Here is a 9,805-nt window from a genome sequence, read left to right on the forward strand (position 1 = left end):
AGGGGGGAGGGGGGGAGGGGGAAGGGAGGGAGGGAGGGAGGGAGGGAAGGAGGGGGAAGGGAGGGAGGGAAGGAGGGGGAAGGGAGGGAGGGAAGGAGGGGGAAGGGAGGGAGGGAAGGAGGGGGAAGGAGGGAGGGAAGGAGGGGGAAGGGAGGGAGGGAAGGAGGGGGAAGGGAGGGAGGGAAGGAGGGGGAAGGGAGGGAGGGAAGGAGGGGGAAGGGAGGGGGAAGGGAGAGGGAAGGGAGAGGGAAGGGAGGGGGAAGGGAGGGGGAAGGGAGGGGGAAGGGAGGGAGGGGGAAGGGAGGGGGGAGGGGAAGGGAGGGAGGGAGGGAGGGGAAGGGAGGGAGGGAGGGAGGGAGGGAGGGAGGGAGGGAGGGAGGGAGGGAGGGGGGAGGGAGGGAGGGAGGGAGGGAGGGGGGAGGGAGGGAGGGAGGGGGGAGGGAGGGAGGGAGGGGGGGGGGAGGGGGGGAGGGAGGGAGGGAGGGAGGGGAAGGGGGGGAGGGAGGGGAAGGGGGGGAAGGGAGGGGAGGGAGGGGAGGGAGGGGAGGGAGGGAGGGGAGGGAGGAGGGGAGGGAGGGGAGGGAGGGGAGGGAGGGGAGGGAGGGAGGGAGGGAGGGGAGGGAGGGAGGGAGGGAGGGGAGGGAGGGGAGGAGAAGGGAGAGAGGGGGGGGAGAAGGGAGGGGGGGGGAGAAGGGAGGGGGGGGGGAGAAGGGAGGGGGGGGGGAGAAGGGAGGGGGGGGAGAAGGGAGGGGGGGGGAGAAGGGAGGGGGGGGGGGAGAAGGGAGGGGGGGGGGAGAAGGGAGGGGGGGGGGAGAAGGGAGGGGGGGGGGGAGAAGGGAGGGGGGGGGAGAAGGGAGGGGGGGGGAGAAGGGAGGGGGGGGGAGAAGGGAGGGGGGGGAGAAGGAGGGGGGGGAGAAGGGAGGGGGGGGAGAAGGGAGGGGGGGGGAGAAGGGAGGGGGGGAGAAGGGAGGGGGGGGGAGAAGGGAGGGGGGGGAGAAGGGAGGGGGGGGGAGAAGGGAGGGGGGGACAGAAGGGGGGGGGAGGAGGGGATCGGGGGGGGAAGGAGGGGATCGGGGGGGGGAAGGAGGGGATCGGGGGGGGGGAAGGAGGGATCGGGGGGGGGGAAGGAGGGGATCGGGGGGGGGGGGAAGGAGGGGATCGGGGGGGGGGGGGGGGAAGGAGGGGATCGGGGGGGGGGAAGGAGGGGATCGGGGGGGGGGGAATGAGGGATCGGGGGGGGGGAATGAGGGGATCGGGGGGGGGGGAATGAGGGGATCGGGGGGGGGGAATGAGGGGATCGGGGGGGGGAAGGAGGGGATCGGGGGGGGGGAAGGAGGGGATCGGGGGGGGGGGGAAGGAGGGGATCGGGGGGGGGGGGAAGGAGGGGATCGGGGGGGGGGGAAGGAGGGGATCGGGGGGGGGGGAAGGAGGGGATCGGGGGGGGGGGGGAGGAGGGGATCGGGGGGGGGGGAAGGAGGGGATCGGGGGGGGGGGAAGGAGGGGATCGGGGGGGGGAAGGAGGGGATCGGGGGGGGAAGGAGGGGATCGGGGGGGGGGAAGGAGGGGATCGGGGGGGGGGGGAAGGAGGGGATCGGGGGGGGGAAGGAGGGGATCGGGGGGGGGGAAGGAGGGGATCGGGGGGGGGGAAGGAGGGGATCGGGGGGGGAAGGAGGGGATCGGGGGGGGGGAAGGAAGGGATCGGGGGGGGGAAGGAGGGGATCGGGGGGGGAAGGAGGGGATCGGGGGGGGGGGGGAAGGAGGGGATCGGGGGGGGGAAGGCGGGGATCGGGGGGGGGAGAGGCGGGATCGGGGGGGGGAGAGGCGGGGATCGGGGGGGGGGAGAGGCGGGGATCGGGGGGGGGGAGAGGCGGGGATCGGGGGGGGGAGAGGCGGGGATCGGGGGGGAGAGGCGGGGATCGGGGGGGGGAGGGATCGGGGGGGGAGGGGGGATCGGGGGGGGGGGGGGGAGGGGGAAGGAGGGATCGGGGGGGGGGAAGGAGGTGATCGGGGGGGGGGAAAGGAGGGGATCGGGGGGGAAGGTGGGGATCAGGGGGGGAAGGAGGGATCGGGGGGGAAGGAGGGGATCGGGGGGGAAGGTGGGGATCAGGGGGGGAAGGTGGGGATCAGGGGGGGAAGGAGGGGATCGGGGGGGGGGGAAGGAGGGGATCGGGGGGGGGGGAAGGAGGGGATCGGGTGGGGGGGAAGGAGGGGATCGGGGGAAGGAGGGGATGGAACGGGATCAGGGAGGGAGGGATGGGATCGGGGGGGAGGGACGGACAGGATCGGGGGGACGGGGGGGGGGTGGAGGGACAGGATCGGGGGGGGGAGTGACAGGATGGGGAGGACGGAATCGTGTTTGGGGGGGGGTGAGGGAGGGAGGGGACGGGATGGGGACGAGGGTGGGGGAAGGGGAGGGGGAGGGGACGGGACTGGATCGGGGGGTTTGGGGAGGGACGGACGGGGATCGGGGGAGGGACGGACGGGATCGGGGGAGGGACGGACGGGATCGGGGGAGGGACGGACGGGATCGGGGGAGGGACGGACGGGATCGGGGGAGGGACGGACGGGATCGGGGGAGGGACGGACGGGATCGGGGGAGGGACGGACGGGATCGGGGGAGGGACGGACGGGATCGGGGGAGGACGGACGGGATCGGGGGAGGGACGGACGGGATCGGGGGAGGGACGGACGGGATCGGGGGAGGGACGGACGGGATCGGGGGAGGGACGGACGGGATCGGGGGAGGGACGGACGGGATCGGGGGAGGGACGGACGGGATCGGGGGAGGGACGGACGGGATCGGGGGAGGGACGGACGGGATCGGGGGAGGACGGACGGGATCGGGGGAGGGACGGACGGGATCGGGGAGGGACGGACGGGATCGGGGGAGGGACGGACGGGATCGGGGGAGGGACGGACGGGATCGGGGGAGGGACGGACGGGATCGGGGGAGGGACGGACGGGATCGGGGGAGGGACGGACGGGATCGGGGGAGGGACGGACGGGATCGGGGGAGGGACGGACGGGATCGGGGGAGGGACGGACGGGATCGGGGGAGGGACGGACGGGATCGGGGGAGGGACGGACGGGATCGGGGGAGGGACGGACGGGATCGGGGGAGGGGGGGGACGGGATCGGGGGAGGGGGGGACGGGATCGGGGGAGGGGGGGGACGGGATCGGGGGAGGGGGGGACGGGATCGGGGGGGGGGGGGGACGGGATCGGGGGAGGGGGGGACGGGATCGGGGGAGGGGGGGGACGGGATCGGGGGGGGGTGGGTGGGAGGGACGGGATAGGCGGGGGGGGGTGGGGGTGGGAGGGAGGGACGGGATAGGCGGAGGGACGGGATAGGCGGGGGGGGGTGGGGGTGGGAAGGAGGGACGGGATCGGGGGGGGGGTGGGAGGGAGGGACGGGATGGGGGGGGGGGGGGGGGGGGGGTGGGTGGGAGGGAGGGAGGGGCGGAATCGGGGGTGGGAGGGAGGGACGGGATCGGGGGGGTGGGTGGGACGGGATCGGGGGGGTGGGACGGGATCGTGGGGGGGGGGTGGGTGGGAGGGAGGGACGGGATCGGGGGTGGGAGGGAGGGACGGGATCGGGGGTGTGGGGGTGGGAGGGAGGGACGGGATCGGGGGTGTGGGGGTGTGGGGGTGGGAGGGAGGGACGGGATCGGGGGTGTGGGAGGGAGGGACGGGATTGGGGGTGTGGGGGAGGGACGGGATCGGGGGTGTGGGGGAGGGACGGGATCGGGGGTGTGGGGGAGGGAGGGAGGGACGGGATCGGGGGGGCGGGGGGTGTGTGGGAGGGACGGGATCGGTGGTGGTGGGTGAGGGGCGGGATCGGTGGGAGGGGCGGGAGGGACGGGATCGGTGGCGGGGGCGGGATCGGCGGTGGGAACGGATGGGATCGGGGGGGGGGCGAGGAGGGAGGGATGGGATCGGGGGGGCGGAGGGACAGGATTGGGGGAGTGGGGAGGGACGGGATCGGGGAGTGGGGAGGGACGGGATCGGGGGGTGGGCGGGGGCGGGATCGGGGGGGGGTGGGCGGGATCGGGGGGGTGTGGGGGTGACGGGATCGGGGGGGTGGGAGGGAGGGAGGGACGGGATCGGGGGGGGGGGGAGGGAAGGGGGAGGGACGGGATCGGGGGGGGGGGGGGGGGGAGGGAAGGGGGAGGGACGGGATCGGTGGTGGGGGGGGAGAGACGGGATCGGTGGTGGGGGGGAACGGATGGGATTGGGGGGGGCGGGATGGCTGGGATCGGGGGGGGGGGGGGCGAGGAGGGATGGGATCGGGGGGGAGGGACAGGATTGGGGGGGCGGGGAGGGAGGAACGGGATCGGGGGGTGGGGGGGGGAGGGACGGGATCGGGGTGGTGGGGAAGGACGGGATCAGGGGTGGGGGGGGGGAAGGACGGGATCGGGGGGGTGGGGTGGGAGGGAGGGATGGGATCGGGGGGGGTGGGTGGGAGGGATGGGATTGGGGGGGCGGGGTGGGTGGGTGGGAGGGAGGGATGGGATTGGGGGGGCGGGGTGGGTGGGTGGGAGGGAGGGATGGGATTGGGGGGGGCGGGGTGGGAGGGAGGGATGGGATTGGGGGGGGAGGGATGGGATTGGGGGGGGGAGGGATGGGATTGGGGGGGGAGGGATGGGATTGGGGGGGGAGGGATGGGATTGGGGGGGGAGGGATGGGATTGGGGGGGGCGGGGTGGGTGGGTGGATGGGTGGGTGTGAGGGAAGGATGGGATTGGGGGGGGGAGGGATGGGATTGGGGGGCGGGATGGGATTGGGGGGCGGGGTGGGTGGGTGGGTGGGAGGGAGGGATGGGATGGGGGGGCGGGGTGGGAGGGAGGGATGGGTTGGGGGGGTGGGGAGGGATGGGATTGGGGGGGCGGGGAGGGATGGGATTGGGGGGCGGGGAATGATGGGATTGGGGGGCGGGGAATGATGGGATTGGGGGGCGGGGAGGGATGGGATTGGGGGGGCGGGGAGGGATGGGATTGGGGGGGGCGGGGAGGGATGGGATTGGGGGGGGGCGGGATGGGATTGGGGGGGCGGGATGGGATTGGGGGGGCGGGGTGGGATGAATGGGATGGGAGGGATGGGGAGGATGGGATCGGGGTGGGGGGAATGGGGAGGATGGGATCGGGGTGGGGGGAATGGGGAGGATGGGATCGGGGTGGGGAGGATGGGATCGGGGTGGGGGGAATGGGGAGGATGGGATCGGGGTGGGGGGAATGGGGAGGATGGGATCGGGGTGGGGGGAATGGGGAGGATGGGATCGGGGTGGGGGGAATGGGGAGGATGGGATCGGGGTGGGGGGAATGGGGAGGATGGGATCGGGGTGGGGGGAATGGGGAGGATGGGATCGGGGTGGGGGGAATGGGGAGGATGGGATCGGGGTGGGGGGAATGGGGAGGATGGGATCGGGGTGGGGGGAATGGGGAGGATGGGATCGGGGTGGGGGGAATGGGGAGGATGGGATCGGGGTGGGGGGAATGGGGAGGATGGGATCGGGGTGGGGGGAATGGGGAGGATGGGATCGGGGTGGGGGGAATGGGGAGGATGGGATCGGGGTGGGGGGAATGGGGAGGATGGGATCGGGGTGGGGGGAATGGGGAGGATGGGATCGGGGTGGGGGGAATGGGGAGGATGGGATCGGGGTGGGGGGAATGGGATGGGATCGGGGTGGGGGGAATGGGATGGGATCGGGGTGGGGGGAATGGGGAGGATGGGATCGGGGTGGGGGGAATGGGGAGGATGGGATCGGGGTGGGGGGAATGGGGAGGATGGGATCGGGGTGGGGGGAATGGGGAGGATGGGATCGGGGTGGGGGGAATGGGGAGGATGGGATCGGGGTGGGGGGAATGGGGAGGATGGGATCGGGGTGGGGGGAATGGGGAGGATGGGATCGGGGTGGGGGGAATGGGGAGGATGGGATCGGGGTGGGGGGAATGGGGAGGATGGGATCGGGGTGGGGGGAATGGGATGGGATCGGGGTGGGGGGAATGGGATGGGATCGGGGTGGGGGGAATGGGATGGGATCGGGGTGGGGGGAATGGGATGGGATCGGGGGATGGGATCGGGGGGATAAACGACGATTTTACAGCGGACGCACCTCTCTCCCTGACGAGAAAGGGAGGGGTCGGTGAGAATTATAAAGACGGCTGGGATCTTTCCGTGTTCCCCTGTGGAGTAGGCTCACCACCACACCCTCCCTGGATGTTGTGGGGGGGGGGGGTTTAATGTTTTATTTTAATCCTGACCCTGTGTTGTGTGTGTGTCTGTCTGTGTGTGTGTTGTGTGTGTGTGTGAGGGGAGGGCAGAGCGCGGGCACCGAGCGGCCGCTGGGCGCCATTTTGTGAAGCCGGCGGCCGCGGGGAGAGAGAGAGAGAGAGAAACCCCCCACCCCCCTCAGCCCCCAACCATTCACACCCCGGGGGGGGGGGGGGGAAGAGACATCCCTAAAACATACCCCCACCCCCTCCCTTCAAATAAAACCCCAGTCCCCTCACAACAAGGAACACCTCTCACCGTCGTAGCGCTCAGCCTGCTCGGCCAGCTTGGCTTGATAGACGAGGTCCTCGCGGTCCTCCATGTTCTCCGGCCGGGGAGGGAGAGGGAGAGGCAGAGGGAGAGGGAGGCTGGACCGCTCGATGGACGGCGAGGACGATTACCTTCTTAAAAATAATAAATATCGCCGGCGGCTTCTAGTCGGAGGGGGGCTGCTTTCTTTCCGTCTAGGTGGGATGGGGAGGAGGAGGAGGAGGGGTGTGTGAGAGGGGGGGAGGAGGAGGAGGAGGAGGAGGGCGGTGATAGACGATCGAAGGGCGCAGAGGTTCCGGGGGAGAAAAAATATATAATAACGAGCTTATCGTTTTTTTTTTCCTTCCCCAAAAAATAAAGGAAAGCCCGAAGACGGAGGAGGAGTGGAGTGGAAGAGGGGAGGGGGTAAGGGGAAGACAAGAGAGGGCGAGGCGAACACGTCGAGTAGCAGACGCGGAGAGAGCGACCGCCGTCTTCAGGAAGCAGCCGAGCCGCTGACACACGAAGCTCGTTCGCCCACTCGCACCCGCCGCCGAGCAGCTGCCAAAATGGCGGACGGACAGGGTATAGTTCCGGGCTCCGCCGTCCCAGCGCCTCCTCCTCCCTCACTCACTCACTCACACTCTCTCTCACATTGCGCGCCGCCATGTGGTGAAGCGACTACCGAACTACTTCCCTTCCCTCACCCCCGCCCACCACCCTCCAGTCTCGCCGTGGCGTGGCGTTCCGCGCATGTGCGTGCGGAAGGATACGCGCCCCTCCCCGGGTGGAACCGTGCGGCGGTGTGTGTTTTTTAAAAAAAAAGGGCAACAAAGCCCGTAGTGCCGGGCACCACACCTTCGGGCGAGCGCTCCGCATCGGTGAGGCGGCACAAGCGGAGCGCAGGCACAAAGAGTGGGGAGTGCGGAAAGAAGGCCAAGCACTACCAGAGAAAGAATATCGTGGGCGTAAGGGAAGGAGCATGCATACGTAGATGTAAAACATTGCAAGGTGTTAGGAATGCACCATTTTTAGACACATGCAAAAAATTACTTCTTTATATTTTCAATAAAAGCATATTGCTCCATGGATTCCACTCAAAGGGAAAAATATGTTCCATTAATCTATGAAGATCCATGACTTCCGCTTTAAGGGAAAATAAAAAGAACCATTCCACAAAGGGCATCCGAAAACAAAGTGTGTCAGTCACTTCAAAGTGTCAGGACATCTCTACTGGAATTCCTGGGTCCTATAAATGTTCAGCAGCTTGTTGCCTGACCTCGCCTCCATCAGATGGTCAGAAGTGGGCATGATTGCCAATATTTGCACAATGTTCAGCACCATTTGCGACTCCACAGATACTGAGGAAGGTCACATCCACAAACATCGATTTCAAAGCTCCTTGGATGCTGCCTGAACTGTTGTGCTCTTCCAGCACCACAAATCCAATATCCAGATTCGGTCTGATAGGTGGCAAGTAACATTCAGGCCATCCAAATGCCAGGCAAATTCCATTTCCAAGGAAAGAATCTCATCATGGCCCCTTGGCGTTCAATGTAATTAACATTGCTGAATCTCCTATCTGGAATTCTGATGATAGAGGAGGGGGTTTCTCTGCATCTCCCTATCAGATGATCCCAAGTCAAGGAGATGTGACGTTAGAGACAGGCTGTTTAGGTGTGAAATCAGAAAATATTTCACAAAGCGTTCAAAACATTTACAAGGATGTTGCCAGGGTTAGAGGTCTGCATTATAGGAGAGGCTGAACAGGCTGGGGCTGTTTTCCCTGGAGCATCAGAGGCTGAGGTGACATTTTGGAGGTTTAGAAAATCATGAGGGGTACAAATAGGATAAATTGACAAGATTTTTTTCCCTTGGGTGGGTGAATCCAGACCTAGAGAGCATAGATTTAAGGTGAGAGGGGAAAGATTTAAAAGGAACCTAAGGGCAACTTTTTCACGCAGAGGATAGTGCGTGTTTGGAATGAGCTGCCAGAGGAAGTGGTGGAGGCTGGTACAATTACAACGTTTAAAAGGTATCCGGATATGTATATGAATAGGAAGGGTAGAGAGATTTAGGGTTTAGGGCCAAGTGCTAGCAAATAAGTGCGAGCAAACAGACTGGAGGGTCTGTTTCCGTGCTATATATCCCTATGCCTCTATGAGTAGCAGAAATCTAGAACTATCCATGAAAAGGTTATGCACACAAAGCCAATTTGAAATGTTAAAAGACTGAGGTTGATTGATATATTTTTAAGGTCATCATACGATTTGGAATCGGAGTACAGATAATTCATTATCTAATGAATGATGAACAAGGTTTGAGGCTGATTGATCAACTCCCATGTTACAGAAACAATTGGACTTATCAGAACTCTTGTCCAGACAATACAAGAGTTACTTAACCAGATAAAACTCTGTATTTTTACAGCTCAAAGTATTTACCTGTTTGTACTTTATAATTACCTGTTAAAATTATTTGTAAAGTTTATTTCTGCAATGCATGAACTGGACGTTGTCAAACTTTAAAAAAGATCATCTCTTCAAATTGGCCTGTAATCTCCTTTCTAAAACATCTGAGATTATGGCTTGAAAGAAGATGTACCCTGCCAAGTTTCATTCAGCCAGGTTCTAATATCTCTAAATTTACACAGGGTGGTTTGTTACATGCAGGTACAGTTACAACATTGAAAAGACATTTGGACAGTTACATTAATAGGAAAGGTTTGGAGAAATATGGCAAGTGGGCAGTGTGGGGCAAGTGGGACTAGTTTCAGGGAAACTTTGTCAGCATGTGTGAGTTGGACTGAAGGGTCTGTTTCCATGCTGTATGACTCTATGACTAACATTGTAAAAGGAGGCTGTTTGGCCCTTCCTATCTGCATCAGCTCTCCAAATCAGCATTGCACTTAGTGTTCTTACCCTATATACTCTCTGCACATTCTTCCTTTTCCAAATGACAGCCTGCTTCAATTTAAACATCCTGGACACACTCTTAGGCAGTGCTTTCCAGACCATAACACTCATTGCATGAACAAGTTTATTTTCTCCTACCACAATTACTTATTTTATCAATGCAAAATCAACATCCTGGGGGTTAACACTGACCAGAAACTGAACTGGCCCAGTTATAAAAATACTGTGCAGCTACAGAACAAAATAGAAGTGGTAATTCTGGGTGAGTAACTCACCTGACTCCCCAAAGCATGTCCTCCATCCACAAGGCACAAGTCAGGAGTGTGAAGGAATACCCCCCCCATTTGTCTGGAGGGGATGCAGTTCCAACAAC

The 9,805-nt window shown here is 64.6% G+C and overlaps 1 protein-coding gene across 1 annotated transcript in view; it reads right to left on the reverse strand.

The window, feature by feature from the left end:
* The window catches only part of ywhae1 (tyrosine 3-monooxygenase/tryptophan 5-monooxygenase activation protein, epsilon polypeptide 1), a 49,482-nt gene extending 42,370 nt beyond the window's left edge, over nt 1-7,112 (reverse strand). Inside the window, exon 1 of the mRNA XM_072590098.1 lies at nt 6,527-7,112. Within this exon, the coding sequence (XP_072446199.1) occupies nt 6,527-6,590 (64 nt within the window). The 5' untranslated portion in view covers nt 6,591-7,112. The remainder of the gene's footprint in view (nt 1-6,526) is intronic.
* Between the last annotated feature and the right edge of the window lie 2,693 nt (nt 7,113-9,805).

The sequence above is a fragment of the Chiloscyllium punctatum genome, chromosome 19 (assembly GCF_047496795.1).
Source record: "Chiloscyllium punctatum isolate Juve2018m chromosome 19, sChiPun1.3, whole genome shotgun sequence".
NCBI classification, from domain to species: Eukaryota; Metazoa; Chordata; class Chondrichthyes; order Orectolobiformes; family Hemiscylliidae; genus Chiloscyllium; species Chiloscyllium punctatum.